Source organism: Bubalus kerabau, chromosome 20 (assembly GCF_029407905.1).
Source record: "Bubalus kerabau isolate K-KA32 ecotype Philippines breed swamp buffalo chromosome 20, PCC_UOA_SB_1v2, whole genome shotgun sequence".
NCBI classification, from domain to species: domain Eukaryota; kingdom Metazoa; phylum Chordata; class Mammalia; order Artiodactyla; family Bovidae; genus Bubalus; species Bubalus kerabau.
In genome coordinates this window covers 57958715-57975564 of record NC_073643.1, presented here as the reverse complement: position 1 = coordinate 57975564, position 16850 = coordinate 57958715, and the positions used below count along the sequence as shown (strand labels likewise).

At 45.8% G+C, this 16850-nt stretch overlaps 1 protein-coding gene across 2 annotated transcripts in view; it reads left to right on the top strand.

Moving 5' to 3' along the window:
• The first annotated feature begins 855 nt into the window (after positions 1 to 855).
• LOC129635172 (histone H1.8) overlaps positions 856 to 16850 on the top strand; it is a 32472-nt gene continuing 16477 nt past the window's right edge. Inside the window, exon 1 of one of the 2 annotated variants that reach the window (XM_055557912.1) lies at positions 856 to 1038. In XM_055557912.1, the coding sequence (XP_055413887.1) occupies positions 924 to 1038 (115 nt within the window). In that variant the 5' untranslated portion in view covers positions 856 to 923. The remainder of the gene's footprint in view (positions 1039 to 16850) is intronic. The other variant, XM_055557911.1, reaches the window with a different exon arrangement.

Genomic DNA, 16850 nt, shown 5'->3' with positions numbered 1-16850 from the left:
TTTTTTTTTCCTTTTCCAGATAACACAGTAATTATTTCTTTTCCAACAAATGCGCTCCTAGGAGAGGTGGAGTTGCTGGGCTCCAGGGAATACCTTTCCATAGTAGGCTGCACCCAATTTACACCCTGGCAGAGACAGCGAGGGCCTGGCTTCCACATCCTTGCCAACACTTTGTCTTCAGTTTTTATCAGTTTGACGAGAAAAGGAGTAGCTCATCGTTGTTTCGATTTAAATTTTCCTGAGTGCCAAAGACGTCGAGGCTGTTTTCCTGTGTTTGTTTGCCTTTCTGGTGAATTCGTGTTCTTTGTCGGTTTTCCCAGTGGATGTTGTCCTTATTTATAGAGACTTTTGTTGAGTAATTTAAACATCACTCTGTCCTCCTTAGAAACTCTTTCTTACAACACAGAAGGAGGTCACGACAGGCTGACCTGGGGGTGTCTGCTCCAGGTGAACCCACTGGCCGGCCTCCACCTGCTGCTTCCTGAGACAGTGGAAGCCAGCTGAGGCCTGGGCACAGGGGTGGGCACCGGGTTGGGGGAGGTGAGGTGGGGTGGGGAGGGCCTCACCTCCCGGAGGCTACCTCCACTGGCCCAGGCGTGCCAGTTCCCCGTCTGCACCCCCAGGCTCTGCTGTGTGGAGGCACAGAGCGGACCAAGCATCTGAGCCCCCTTCCTTTCACCATGGGGGCTGAGACCCAGAGAAGTCAGGCACACGGGCAAGGTCACACAGGAGCACGTGGCCGCGGCTGAGGCATGGTCGGCGCTCCAGGCGGGGCTGCAGGGCCCCCTCCCAGCCTCCTGCCCAATCAGCAGCTCCGCGCCTCCCGCCCAATCAGGGGCTAATTGGGGGGTATGTAAGGCGAGCAGGCGGGCTGGGGGCCTCACGCTGGTTGAGGGGGCCGCCTGTATCTTTCTGCCTGCAAAATGGCTCCCGGGAGCGTCGCTTCCAGTGACCCCTCTTCCTCTACCTCCTCGGTCTCCTCGGCCTCCTCGGCCTCCGCAGAGGGGTCGTCCAGGCTGTCAGGGTCTGAAAAGCCAGGTGAGCTCATGGAGCAGCCCCCTCTGTCCGGGAGAGAGCCTGTTCCCTGGGGGTCCTGAATGCTTCCTTCCTGCCCCCTCCTCCCTCAGGCTGGCCCAAGACACCGCACACCGCCCACCCTGCCAAGGGGCAGAAGAGCTGATGCCAGAGGTGGGAGGCTGGCAGGGAGGAGAGAGCAGGGGCCTCCCCAGCTGGAGCCCATTTGCTCGGGCGAGGGGCTCTGCCCAGCTGGAGCTAATTGAAGGGCTCCAGCAATAGGCGGGCAAGCGCTTGAGGCGCGACTGGGCTTTGGCTGTAGGGTGGCGTCCCAGCTTTCAACCAGCATACAGCGCCTCAGGATTCTCTGGATATGGGGTCCCCTGAGGCACACAGACCCGCTTCATCCCTTCCAGGAGCTCCCAGGCTGGGAGGCAAGCCGCCTCCTGATAGATGCCACCTCCTGATAGATGCCCATTTGATAATGCTGGCACGTGCTTGAGTGGCGGGGAGCCAGAGGGCTGTCGGAGCCCAGAGGAGTCTCCTGACCTGCTCTAGGTGGTCAGGGTAGGCTTCCCAGAGGAGGCAACTCCTGAAGGAGGGTGGGACAGGGGACGTGTTCAGAGTATTTGCGAAGACGTCTTTGGAGACAGAATAGGTCCAAGTGCCTGGGAAGCACAGGGCAGGGCGGCTCAGTGCTGTTTGGGCCTTAAAGGGTGAGTGACAGCGGCTTGGATGGTCACGGCCGACAAGGCCGAGGGGACAGCCTGGCTGGGGCCAGGGCCTGGAGGGGAGCATGCTGGTGGAGGGCTTGGTTTTGGAGGTGGATGCTGTGCGTCTTCCCTCCGACTGGGGCCGAGTTGGGAGAACAGCAGTGATGGGGGCAGGGGCTGATCGGATGAGCCTCCCAGGTTCAAGGTCAAGTGTGAAGGCAATGGCCTCTGAGGGATGCGAGATTCAAGACGCGTGTGGAGAGGATGAGAAAGTCTGCACCCTGGGGATGGCGGCTGAGAAGCTTGTGGGGAGCAGGAGTGACCTCAGGGTTTCGATTCCCGGCCAGAGACTGAAGCCAGGCAGTGGCAGGGAGAGCGTCGAATCCTGGCCACCAGACCCCCAGGGACCAGTGGCCAGTGATGAGGCCCTAGCTTGTCGCCTGTGTGGAAGTGAGTTTCCACATAGAGACGGAAAGTAGTGAAGCAAGTCCATGGTTGATTAGGAGGAAAAAGAGTACATGTGGATGTAGACACATGGGCGGGCTCAGAGAGGGTCGTGCCCTCGTGGTTTGAATCGCCTTTATGGGGCAATTCTCCTGGGTTTCCCTGGGCCAGGCACCTTGCTTTGCCTGCTTGTGCGTCTGTATCTGGTACATCTCAGCCTCCTCCCACGTGTGTGTGCGCTTCTCTGAGCCGAGATGGAGTCTAGCGCGGAGGCCTATGGGTAGCGGACATTACTTGCCATGGGGTGACACCCACTCTCTTTTTGACCTCCAAGGAGCCTTTCTATGCCTGTGTCGTCGGGGAGGCCTCCTTAACTTCGACAACGAGGAATATGTGATCTTTTATCTGGGCAGGATCCAGCCTCCCCCATCATGTGCTTTTATGGAGTTTCTGTCCATAGGGGAGAAACGGTGCAAGCCTGTTGCTATCTGTTTCCTGCCTCGGGGGGAGGGGGTGCTCAGGACATGCCCTGGGCACCTGTTTGGGTGTCTGGGTAGGTATGAGAGATGGGCACCACTGTTGGGGAGAGAAGCAGAGAGACAGGTTTGTAAGGACCCTGAGCTCTTCTTTTGGACACCCTAGTATACAGCAGGCATCGAGTAACTGCAGAATGAGGAGCTGAACAATTTGGAGGGCGGGGGGAGAAGAGAGACTCGGGGATGGCTCCCTGGGACAGGGGGTGGTTTGGGGGAGATAGGGCAGCAGTTAGAGCTCTCATCCAGGGCCAGGCCCCTCTAGAAACCCGCTAACCCTGCAGCGGGAAGGGCTCAGACCACGCTAGGGCTCCTGCTGTGGGAGGCGGGGGCTGGGAAGGCCGAGGCTCCGAGAGTGACACTCCAAGGTCCGACTGACCTCAGGTTCCGTGGACTAGCCGTCTCTGACCCCAAAATGAATATTCTCAGACACCGGGCTCCTCCTGGCTGGGAAACAACAGAGGTTGAATTTGATTAAGTCTCTATACAAATGTTACTGAGGTCTAGAGTTTTTAGATGGTGTTTTGTCTTTTCTTTTCACTTTAAAATGTGGTTTTTAAAAAAAAAAATATATATATATATATTAGCTACTTGATTCCTTTTCTTCAGTCTTTAGTTTTTACAGATTGGTTGGAAGTCAGCATTTCTAATCACCGTGTTTAAATCAGGTTTCATATTTAAACCACTTTTATGTGGTTTATGGTGACTGACGACCTCTCTCACCGGCTCCCTCCTCACCCCTGTATCCTACTCTCATTTGCAACTTTTTAAATATAACATCTTGCTGAGATAGCTCAGTAATTCACTCATGTACAGTGTACAGTGGCTTTTAGCACGTTCACGGTTGTCTATTTGTTTCCACAGTCAATTTTCATCTCCTCTAGACGAAAACCTGTACCTGTTAGCAGTCACTCCCCTTCACCACCCACCTCCCAGCCCCTGGCAACCGCTACTCTACTATCTAGCGCTGATTCGCCCATTCCTGGCATTTCACATGAACTAAATCATACAATTGGGCTTCCCAGATGGTGCTACAGGTAAAGAACCCGCCTGCCAACGTAGGAGACACGGGTTCAGTCCCTGGGTCGAGAAGATCCCCTGGAGGAGGGCATGGCAACCCACTCCAGTATCCTTGCCTGGAAAATCCCCATGGATAGAGGAGCCTGGCAGGCTACGGTCCATGGGGTCGCAGACAGTCAAACATGAAGTGTGTAGCTTGTAGTCTATCCCTAGGGCTGTTGTGAGCCCCTGCGTGATTTTGGCTATAAAAGGGGGCCCATTATGGCTCTGGGGAGACTTGGGAAGTCCAAAGCAGGAATTACTTCTTTTTAAAAGGAACTTACAGATGTCCATAGCCTTTTCAGGTCAGGTGGGGAAGGCTTCAACCCATTGTGTAAAAGTATCAACCAACCCCAGACCATACTTTTATCTTGATCGTGGGGGCATTTGGGTGAAATCTAACTGCCAATCGTCCCCTGGATATGTCACTCGGCACTGAATTGGCCTGAGTAACAGAGGAGGGATTGGATGGGTCTGGGCATTGTTATGGGGCTTCCCTGGTGGCTCAGACAGTCAAGAATCTGCCTATAATTGCAGGAAACCAGCTTGGCCCCTGGGTTGGGAAGATCCCTTTCAGATTATTATGGGCACATAAGTCACAGGCCAATGTTGCTTGCTTTACTGTTCTTTTAAGCCCCTTCCCTGAAAAAGCCTTTTGCATTAAATCCCATAGTGCGTCCCTCCCTTAGTGGATGGCATCATGTCAACTCTTAGTTTCCATTGTGGGGCCTCCGGGACTAGAAGCTTACTCTACTCTTCATACTAACCTGTGCTTCCTCTCTCTTAGCTCCATTTCTCAGCATTTCTTGTTCCTGTGGGGAGTACTAGGGAAGACCAGGGGGTTCAGGGGGGCCAATCACTAGGACCACAACTTAGGCTCTTGCACGCAAGCTGTGTGTTTTGCAATTCAATCAGCTTGGGCTTCCCTGGTGGCACAGATGGTAAAGAATCCGCCTGCAATGCAGGAGACCTGGGTTCGATCGCTGAGTTGGGAAGATCCCCTGGAGAAGGAAATGGCAACCCACACCAGTATTCTTGCCTGGAGAATCCCATGGACAGAGGAGCCTGGCAGGCTACAGTCATGGGGTTGTGAAAGAGTCAGACAGGACTGAGCAACTAACACTTCCACTTTTTTTTTCCACTGGTTCACAGAAGATCCCTCCCTCTGATGGGCACTACTGTGGATTACTGCTCCTTGGATCACAAGCTCCATTGTTTCTAAAAGAGCCAGGATAAAATCCTTACATTTTGCGGTGGGGGGGGGAATTTGTCTCCCAGGGTGGGTCATATTCTGGGATTATGTCCCTGATGTACCTGCCTGATCAGTTTGGTGGTATGGATTGGTGGCCAGTAGGCCATCTGCATGTTCCCTGGCCTTGCTCAGTATACACGCCTTTTCTTCGGGGGTGTCACAGTGGGCCAGAATAACCGTGATGGCCTGCCAGGTGAGACAGAATGACAACCTCCGCCTGATAAATTCAAACCTGCACACCTCTTCTTATAGATTCACCATGAAAACTGCCACGGGGGTCAGGACCTGAGGACCTAGAGGTGGGAATATTCCCAGAGAGGATTTTTGGACATAGAATAAGGTGAAAGTACTTATTCCTTGAGCTGAGTTGAAAACAAGGTTTTGAAAGTAAATGCAGATTAAAGACCCAGAAACTCACAAGATCTGTGGTCAAGAGCAGGGTTCTAGGACAACTTTGTTCTCTTCGGGGAGAGAGAAGCCAGATCCAGTCTTGCATCAGCCTACTCTTAATAAAATTCATCTTCCTGATTAAATTTAACCCAAGCTCAGGAAGTCCGGAGCACAAACAAACACTTTTCCCGGTGTTCCTTGTCCCAAACCTTCTGCAACTTTCTGGAGCTGTGTTATCCTGTCCCTTATTCTTTGCATTCAGAAATCACCAGCTGTAGGACAGAAGTCACCTTTTTCCTTTTAAGAAGATATATTTCCATTCCTCATACCTTCTTGTCTGCAAACACACATCCTCTCCTTAAGCCACCATGAACTGTCTTTTACATTAGCAGCCCCTGATTGGAACATCCCATAACCTCTAGAAACATGTGTCTTCCCAAAGCACAATTTCTGTCCTTAATGTGGTGCAAGACGTGTGTCCCATAAACCCAAATGTGTTTAGTTTCCCTCTCACAAGATGACACAAGCAGGTAAACGCAGACCTGCCTAGCAATGAATGTTCCAATATTTCATGTTATTTGAACTGACCTGGATACTTAGTTTCTTTTCAAGGTGCCAAAATTTGGAGGAACTATTCTAGATGGAGGGCTCCCCTGGTTGCTCAGTGGTAAAGAATCCACCTGCCAATGCAGGAGACCTGGGTTTGATCCTTGGGTCGGGAAGATCCCCTGGAGAAGGAAATGGTAACCCACTCCAGTATTCTTGCCTGGGAAATCCCAAGGACAGAGGAGCCTGGGAGGATACACTCCATGGGGTCTCAGAGAGGCGGACATGACTGAGCAACTAAACAACATTCTAGACGGACATTTCCAAAGCATGATGATTCCTATAGCGTTTACCAAAAAGCTCTTTTTGCAGTTATATGTGCATAAAAGTTTAATCGTATCAGGTTATTCTCTGATGATGGATTTTATAATAACAGAAACAATGTGTACTTACTGACTTTCAGTAACCCTGGGTACAGTAAAAGTGTCATATTGGTAACTCTAAAGACAGGTCTGTATTAAACCCACAAGCCTAAGCTAGATAAGTTAATTTCTGCAGAATCAGGGATCTCATAGTTTTCCTGCTGGAATTCAAAAAGGTCTCTTTTCTTCCTCAGTTTGGGATGGATCAGGTAATTCTTGGAGCCCAGGCAGAAGAGTTACGTTGCAAAGGCAGAAGAGAGAGACACAAGCCCCTCTCTTTTTCTTTTTTGTTCTTTAAAATTCCCCCCAAATAACCCAAGGCTGGAGTCTCAGGCAGTGTGGGCTGTGTTTGTATTTCGAGGCTTAAATTCTCCACCGTGTCTTGGCAGAGACTTGCAGGAGCTGCCGGACAGATGAAACTACATACAACAAAGACATCAGTGACCAAAGCTTATAAAGACACAGATAAGACTTCAGGATGAATTGGGTGGGAGTGTAGTGGGTGAGGATCAAGGGAGAGGTAAACGTAGGAGAGACAGAAAAAACCGAGAAAGAGGAAGAGACGGAGAAAATGCCATTTCCACCCGCCCCCTGCAGGTGTCTGTTCAGACACCAACCTGTGTGCCTCCAGAAAGGGCCAGTGAAGGAGGGGGCACCCTGACCACTGCCCACAGGGTGAGCAAGCCTGGAAACCAGCCGGGGGTCCGTCATCTTTGGGACTCTCACGTGTGTGTACACAAGTGTGTGATGGAAATCTGCTGCTTGGGCCCGTTCCCAAGGGGACTTCTCTTGGCGGCAGGGAAACAAAGGTGAGGATATTGGGGGTGATTGGACTTCGAGCTCCGGGCTGAGGTTTGCATGTCTATCACTCATGAGATAAACCTCCCATAGGGAGAGCCCTTGGCCAGAGGGAGCAGGTCGCACAAGCTGGGAGAAGCGATGTTGTAGCTGCCTGATGTCCATTCTCTTGGAAGGATAAGATGAGGAGAGGACATGGGGGAGGGGAAAGCATTGCCCAGATGAGGATCCCGGGGGCCAGGAAGGCAGACTTACCACCTGTGGTGACGCTGAAACAAGATTCAGGTGCGCTCGGGTCATGGGGAGGCTTCCTTCTGTGGTCTCGGACGTGCCCAGATCCTCTCCTGGGAAGTGGGCAACTGTCCATAACTGTCCCAGATAGCATGCTACCGTCCATGGTTCTTGGCCTCCTAAAACAAGAGAAATCGATCAGAAATTCAGGCAGTGATTTATTGCAGTTCCTGCTGCAGAAGGAGGAATGAAAACAAGTAACAGGTTCCCTCGTTCGCTCGCTGAGGTGGGGGCGAATTGATTCCTCATATGGGGCGAGGGTAGGGGTGTGTTCAGGGGTCAGGCCAAAGAATCACCTAGGTGGTCTGTCCGTCCCTTTAGAGGTGTGGAGTGCGGGGGGCATGCGCAGCACCCTGCTTTTGCTCCCAGCTCATCAGAAGTAGCGGTCGAGTTTTGGGGGTTTTTTGTATCTTCTTGTCCATAATTTGCCTCCACTGCTTCTGTGGTGGCTCAGACAGTAAAGAATTAACCTTCAGTGCAGGAGACCCGGGTTCAATCCCTGGGTCGGGAAGATCCCTTGGAGAAGGACATGGTAACCCACTCCAGTATTTGTGTCTGGGAAATCCCACGGACAGAGGAGCCTGGCGGGCCACAGTCCACGGGTTGCAGAGAGGCGGACACGACTGAGCGGCTGGCACACACGCCGTGGTGTAGTTGTTTGCAGTCCCTTGTGGTCTGTCTGTCCTGTTGCTGGAGCAGATGTTTGTCCAGGTGCCAGCCCTGCAACAAGCAGTCCCATGTTGCAGCCGGTCTCAGAGCTGTCAGGCCCAGGCCAGGCCCCTCCAGAAAGCCTCTCCCTCTGCAGCTGGGAGGGCTCGGATCTCCTTGGGGCCCCCTCCCTGCTCTTGGAGATGGGGGATGGGACGCAGTTGAGGCCCCGAGGTCCTGGCTGACCTGAGACTCCACTGATTTGCAGGCTCTGGTCCCAAAATGAATATTCTCAGACACTGTGTTCTTCATAGCCAGGAGGCAATACAGGGTAAATTTGATAAGGTCTCTTTACAATTTTTGCTGACATCTAGGGTTTTCGGGTGGAGTTTTTTCCAACTTTATTTTGTAAAAATTCATATTTCAGTATAGTTGATTTACAGTGTATTAATTTCAGGTGTACAGTATACATATATCTATTCTTTAGATTCTTTTCCCGTACAGGTGACTTCAGAGGATTGAGTAGAATTCCCTGTGCTTTACAGCAGGTCCTGATTAGTCATCTGTTTTATATATAATAGTGTGTATATGTCAGTCCCAATCTCCCAATTGATCCCTTTCCCCTTTCTCCCCTGGTAACCAGAAGTTTGCTTTCCACAGCTGTGACTCTATTTCTGTTTTATGAATAAGTTCATTTCTACCATTTTGTATACTCTGCATAAAACCAATATCATATGGTATTTCTCTTTCTCTGACTTACTTCACTCAGTGTGATAAATCTCTAAGTTCATCCACGTTGCTGCACATGTCATTATTTTGTTCTTTTTTAGGGCTGAGTAATAGTCCATTGTATACATGTACCACATCTTTACCCACTGCTCTGTTGATGAATATTCTGATTGCTTTCATGTCTTGGCTGTTGTAAACAGTACTGCAGCGAATAATGAGGTGCATGTGTCTTTTGAATTATGATTTTCTCTGAGTACATGCCCGGGAGTGGGATCGCTATATCATCCAGTAATTCTATATTTAGTTTTTTAAGGAACCTTCATACTGTTCTCTCCCACAGTGACTGAACCAATCTACATTCCCACCAACAGTGTAGGAGGGTCTCCTTTACTCCACACCCTTGCCAGCATTTATTTTTTGTAGACTTTTTGATGATGGCCATCCTGACTAGTGTGCGGTGATTGTTCTGACTTGCCTTTCTCTAATAATTAGTGATGTTCAGCATTTTTTCATGTGCTTTTTGGCCATCTGTATGTCTTCTTTGGAGAAATGTCTATGTAGATCATCTGCCCATTTTTTGATTGAGTTTTTAATATTGAGCTGGATGAGCTGTTTGTATATTTTGGAGATTAATCCCTTGTCAGTTGCTTTGTTTGTAAATATTTTCTCACAGTTTGTGGCTTGCCTTTTCGTATAGCAGATTTTTTTTTTTTTTTTGCTATGCAAAACTTTGAAGTTTAATTAGATCCCATTAGTTTTTTTAAACTTTTTGTTGAAGTGCAGTTGATTTACATTGCTCTGTTAGTTTCCAGCGTACAGCAAAGTGATTAGGTTATACATGAGCATACGTCGTTGTTGTCGAGCTGCTAAGTTGTGTCTGACTCTTTGTGACTCCATGGATTGTAGCCCACCGGGCTGCTCTGCCCTTGAAATTTCCCAGGCAAGACTACTGGAGTGGCTATCCATTTCCTTCTCCAGGGGAATCTCCCCAAACTAGGGACTGAACCTGCGTCTCCTACTTGGCGGGTGAATCCTTCACCAGTGAGGGACCTGGGAAGCCCACATACACGTGTGTCCACTTATTTTTAGGTTCTTTTACCGTACAGGCCATTACAGAGTACAGAGTGGAGCTCCCTGTGCTGTAAAGCAAGTTATTATTAGTTATCTGTTGCATAAATAGTAGTGTGTAACTCTCAGTCCCAGTCTTCCAATTTATGCCCCGCCAGCTTATCCTGTGGTAACTGTTGTTTGTCTTCCACATCTGTGCCTCTGCTTCTGTTTTGTAAATAAGGTCATTTGTACTCTGTCTTTAGGTTCCACACACAAGCAATATCATATATGTGTCTTTTTGTGTCTGACGTACTTCATTCAGTGACAACCTCTGTGTCAATCCGTGTTGCTTCATATGGCCTTGCTTTCTTCCTTTTATATGACTGAGTAATATTCCGTTGTATAGATGTTCCACATCTTTTTCATCCATCCCTTTGTTGATGGGCGTTTAGGTTGCTTGCATGTCCTGGCTATTGTAAATCATGGTGCAGCGAAACGTTGGATTATGGTAGCTTTGTAGTAGTCTGCAGTCTGGGAGCTTAATTTCTCCAGCTCTGTTTTTCTTTCTAGAGATTGCTTTGGCTGTTTGGGGTCTTTTGTGTTTTCATACAAGTTGGAAAATTTTTTGTTCTAATTCTGTGAAAAGTGCCATTGATCATTGGTTAGGGATTGCATTGAACCCGTAGATTGCTTTGGATGGTATAGTCATTTTCACAATGTTGATTCTTTCAACCTAGGAACACGGTATATCTCTCCATTTGTTTGTGTCACCTTTGATTTCTTTCACCAGTATTTTATAGTTTTCTGAGTAGACTTCTTTTACATCCTTAGGTAGGTTTATACGTAGGTATTTTATTCTCTGTTGCAGTGGTAAATAGAATGGTCTCCTTAATTTCTCTTTCTGATCTTTCATTGTTAGTATATAAGAATTCAAGATATATATATGTTTTTTTGACTGTGCTGGACCTTTGTTGCTGCATGCAGACTTTCTGAGTTGTGGTGAGTGGGGGCACACTCTCCAGTTGTGGCGTGCGGGCTTCTCATTCCGGTGTCTTCTCTTTTGGGGGCACGCGGGCTTCAGTAGTTGTGGCGTGCGGGCTTAGTTGCTCCACGGCATATGGAATCTTCCCAGACCAGGGAACAAACCTGTGTCCCTGGCATGGGCAGGTGGATTCTCAACCACTGGGCCACCAGGGAAGTCCTGCAAGAGATTTCTGTGGACTCATTTTGTACTCTGCAACGGTGCTGATTTCATTGATGAGCTCTCTTCATGGCATCTTTAGAATTCTCCATGTAATAATATCATGTCTGCAAACACTGACAGCATTACTTTTCCAATTTGGATTCCTTTTCTCTCTTTTTCTTCTGATTGCCATGGCTAGGACTTTCAAAGCACTGTTGCATAATAGTAGTGAGAGTGAACTTTCCTTGTCTTGTTCCTGATTTTAGAGGAAATGCTTTCAGTTTTTCACCATTGAGAATGATGAGGGTTGCTGTGGGTTTGTCATATGTGGCCTTGATTATGTTGAGGTAGGCTCCCTCTATGCCCACTTTTTAAAGAGTTTTTATCATAAATGGGTATTTTGAATTTTACCAAGCATTTTTTGCATCTATTGAGATGATCATATGGTTTTTATTCTTCAGTTTGTTAATGTGATATATCACATTGGTTGATGTGTGGAATACTGACGAATTCTTGCATCGTTGGGATAAATCCCTCTTGATCCTGGCGTATGATCCTTTAATGTGTTGTTGGATTCAGTTTGCTAGTGTTTGTTGAGGATTTTTCTATCTATGTTCATCAGAGATACTGACCTGTAATTTTCTTTTTTTGTGGTATTTGCCTGGTTTTGGAATCAGGGTGATGGTGGCCTCATAGAATGAGTTAGTGGGTGCTTCTTCCTCTGCAATCTTTTGGAAAGAGTTTCAGAAGGATAGGTGTTAACTCTTCTCTAAGTGTGTGATAGAGTTTGCCTATGAAGCCATCTGGTCCTTGACTTGTGATTATTGGAAGATTTTTAATTACAGTTTTATTTTCAGTACTCATGATTGGTCTGGTTATATCTTCTGTTTCTTCCTGGTTCAGTCTTGGAAGGTTGTACCTTTCTAAGGATTTGTGCATTTCTTCCAGGTTGTCCAATGTGTTGGCATATAGTTACTTGTGAAAGTGAAAGTCGCTCAGTCGTGTCCAGCTCTTTGCAACCCCATGGACTATAGTCTATGAAATTCTCCAGGCCAGAATATGGGAGTGAGTAGCTGTCCCTTCTCCAGTGGATCTTCCCAACCCAGGGATTGAACCTAGGTCTCCTGCATTGCAGGTGGATTCTTTACCAGCAGAGCCACCGGGGAAGCCCATAGTTACTTATAGTAATCTTTTTTGAGCGTTTGTATTTCTGTGGTGTCAGTTGTAATTTCTCACTTTTCATTTCTAATGTTGTTCATTTGAACACTTTTCCTTTTTTTCCTGATGAGTCTAGCTAAAGGTTTACCAGTTTATCTTTTCAAAGAACCAGCTTTTAGTTTTGTTGATTTTTAATATTGGTTTTCTTTGTTTCTGTTTCATTTATTGCCACTCTGATTTTTATGATGTCTCTCCTTCTACTCACTTTGGGTTTTTATTTGTTCTTTCTCTAGTTGCTTTAGGTGTAAGGATAGGTTCTTTGAGATGTCTCTTGTTTCCTGAGATAAGATTCTAATGCTATAAATCCTCTCAGAGCTGCTTTTGCATTAGGATAGTTGTGTTTTCACTGTGATTTGTCTCTCGGTATTTTTGACTTCTCCTTTGATTTCTTCAGTGATTGGTTGGTTGTTTGGTAACATGTTGTCTCACCTTCCTGTATTTGTGTGTTTTTTTTTTTTTCCTGTAATATATTTCTAATCTCATAAGGTTGCAGTCAGAAAAGATACTTGATATGATTTCAATGTTTAAAAATGTACTGAGGCTTGATTTGTGACCCAAGATGTGATCTGTCCTGGGAAATGTTCCCTGTGGGTGTGAGGAGCAGGTATACTCTGCTGCTTTGGGATGGAATGCCCGAAAAATACGAATTGAATCTGCCTGGTTTGTTGTAGCATTTAAGACTTATGTTTGCTTGTTTTCTGCCCAAATGTCCTCTCCGTTGGTGGCATGGGGTGTTAAAGGCCCCCACTGTTACTGCGTTATTGTTGATTTCCCCTTCTACGGACATTACCATTTGCCTTATGTATTGAGGTACTTCTGTGTTGGGTGCATACATATTTACGATTGTCCTATCTTCTTCTTGGATGAATCCCTTGATCATTATGTAGTGTCCTTCCTTGTCTCTTGTAGCAATCTTTAAGATCTGTTTTCTCTTATGAGTATTGCTACCCCAGCTTTCTTTCTTTCTTTTTAAATTGGGGTATAGTTGTTTAGCAGTGTCGTTAGGTTCTGCTGTACAACAAAATGATCAGGTGTATGCACGCACATGGCCTCCCTCTGCCCCCCCCACCCGTCTGGGTGACTGCAGAGCGCTGAGCCGAGCAGCCTGTGCTGCGCAGCAGGGTCCTCCTAGGCGTCTGTTTCACACGGCCTCCCCGTTCACCCCACTCCCCTCCCCACCCCCACGAACACGTGCCCATTCTCTGCATCTGTGTCAGCTGCTGCCCATCAAACAGGTTCATCTAGACCACTTTTCTAGATTCCATGTAGATGCATTAATATACAATGCTTGTTTTTCTCTAACTTACTTCACTCTGTCTGATGGTCTCTAGTTCCATCCACCAATAACCCAATTTCATTCCTTTTTATGGCTGAGTAATATTCCAGTGTGTGTGTGTGTACACACACACACACACACACACACACACGCACGCACACCCATATCTTCATCCATTCATCTGACGACGGACATCTAGGTTCTTTTCACGTCCTGGCTGTTGTAAATAACGCTGCAGCGAACACTGGGGTGCATGTGTCTTTGTGAATTATGTTTTTTTCACCGTATATGCCAAGTAGTGAGATTGCTGGGCCACATAGTAGTTCCATCTTCAGTTTTTTAAGGAACCTCCTTACTGTTCTTCATAGTGGCTGTATCAATTTACATTCCCACCAACAGTGCAAGAGGCTTCCCTTTTCTCCTCACCCCCACCAGCGTTCATCATTGTTCATAGATTTTGTGATGATGGCCGTTCTGGCTGGTGGAGGTGGTATCTCATTGTAGTTTTGGTCTGCATTTCTCTAATGATTAATGATGTTAGCCTCTTTTTATGCATGTGTTGGCTATCTTGTGTCTTCATTGGAAAAATGTCTGTTTAGGTCTTCCATCCATTTTTTGATGGACTTGTTTGATTTTTTGATACTGAGCTGCATGAACTGTTGGTGTGTTTTGGAGACTAATCCTCTGTCACTTGGTTTGTTTGTAAATATTTTCTCTCATTCTGAGGGTTGTCTTTTCCAGTTGTTTATGGTTTCCTTTGCTGTGCAAAAGTTTTTCAGTATAATTAAGTCCCATTTGTTGATTTATATTTTCTAGGACATGGGTCAAAAAAGATCTTGCTGTGATTTATGTCAGAGTGTTTTGCCTGTTTTCCTCTAAGAGTTTTATAGTTTCTGGCCTTACCTTTAGGACTTTAATCCATTTTGAGTTTATTTTTGTGTGTGGCATTAGGAAGTGTTCTAATTTCATTCTTTTTCATGTAGCTGTCCAGTTTTCCCAGCACCACTTATTGAAGAGACTATCTTTTCTCCACTGAATATTCTTGCTTCTTTTGTCATAGATTAGGTGACCACAGGTGGGTCGGGTTATTTCTGGGTTTTCTATTTTGTTCAATTGATCTATATTTCTGTTTTAGTGCCGTACCATACTGTCTTGATTACTGTAGCCTGTAGTATAGTCTAAAATCAGGGAGCTTGATTCCTCCAGCTCCATTTTTTTTTAATACAAATTATATACATTTTTTGTCCTAATTCTGGTAGCCAAAGTCTTGGAGCTTCACCTTCAGCATCAGTCCTTCCAATGAATATTCAGGGTTGATTTCCTCTAGGAATGACTGGTTTGATCTTGCAGTCCAAGGGACTCTCAAGAGTCTTCTCCAACACCACAATTTGAAAGCATCCATTCTTTGATGCTCAGCCTTCTTTATGGTCCAGCTCTCACATCTGTCCATACATGACTACTGGAAAAACCATAGCTTTGACTATATGGACCTTTTTCAGCAAAGTGATGTCTCTGCTTTTTAATAACACTGTCTAAATTTGTCATAGTTTTCCTTCCAAGGAGCATTATGTATAGTATCATGTCATCTGCAAGCACTACAGTTTTTAATTTTCCAAGTTGGATTCCTTTTATCGCTTGTTCTTCTCTGATTGCTGTGGCTAGAACTTCAAAACTATGTTGAATAATAGTGACAAGAGTGGGCTTCCTTGTCCTGTTCCTGATTTTAGAGGAAATGCTTTCGGGTTTTCACCGTTGAGAATGACATTGTCTGTGGGTTTGTCATATGTGGCCTTCATTATGTTGAGGTAGGTTTCCTGTATGCCTCGTTTCTAAAGTTTTCATCCTAAATGAGTGTTTTGAATTTTGTCAAGAGTTTTTTGCATCTATTGAGATGATTATATGGTTTTTATTCTTCAATTTGTTAATGTGGTATGTCACACTGGTTGACTTGTGGATATTGATGAATCCTTGTAACATTGGGATAAATCCCACTTGATCATGGTGTATGATCATTTAATGTGTTGTTGGATTCAGTTTTCTAGTATTTGTTGATGATTTTCGTGTCTGTGTTCATCAGTGATATTGGCTTGCAATTTTCTTTTTTTGTGATATCTTTGTCAGGGTTTGGAATCAAGACGATTCCAAATGGATCAAGATACCATTCTCTGATGGTAGCCTCAGAGAATGAATTTGGGAATGTTCTTCCTCCCAAGTTTTTTGGAAGCATTTCAGAAGAATAGGTGTTAACTTTTCTCTACATGTTTGATTGATGGGCTTCCCTGTTAGCTCAGCTGGTAAAGAATCTGCCTGCAATGCAGGATACCCCGGTTTGATTCCTGGGTCAGGAAGATCCACTGGAGAAGGGAAAGGCTACCCATTCCAGTATTCTGGCCTGGAGAATTCCATGGACTGTATAGTCCGTGGGGCTGCAAAGAGTCAGATACAACTGAGTGACTTTCACATCACTTCTCTAAATGTTTGATCAAATTCACCTGTGAAGCCACCTGGTCCTGGACATTTGTTTGTTGGAAGATTTTTAATTACAGTTTCAATGTCACGACTTGTAACTGGTCTGTTTATATCTTCTGTTTCTTCTCGGTTCAGTCTTGGAAGCTTGTACCTTTCCAAGGATTTGTGCATTTCTTCCAGGTTGTCCAATTTATTGTTGTGTAGTTGCTTGTAGTAATCTCTTATGAGCCTTGCATTTCTGCGGTGTCAGTTGTAAATTTCTCTTCTTTCATTGCTAATTTTACTGATTTGAATCTGTTTTCTTTTTTTCTTGATGAGTCTCTCTAAAAGTTTATAAATTTTATTTATCTTCTCAAAGAACCAGCTTTCAGTTCATTCTTTTTTTTTTTTTTTTTTTTTTTTGCTATTCTCATCACTCCTACTAACTTTGGTATTTGTCTCTTCTTTCTCTAGTTCCTTTAGGTATGAGGTCATGTTGTTTATTTGAGAGTTTTCCTGTTTCTGGAGATAAGATTCTAATGCTGTAAATTGCCTCTTAGAGCTGCTTTTGCAATAAGATTGTCCTGTTTTCATTGTGATTTGTCTCTAGGTATTTTATTTCCTCTTTTGATTTCTTCAGTGATTCATTGGTTGTTAAGTAACGTATTGTTTAACCTCCATGTGTTTGTGTTTTTTACAGTTTTTCCCCCTCTAATTGATTTATCTCATAGTGCTATGAAAACATACTTGATACGATTTCAGTTTTTCAGAACGTACCAAGACTTGATCTGTGACCCAAGATGTGATCCGTCCTAGTGAATGTTCCATGTGGATTT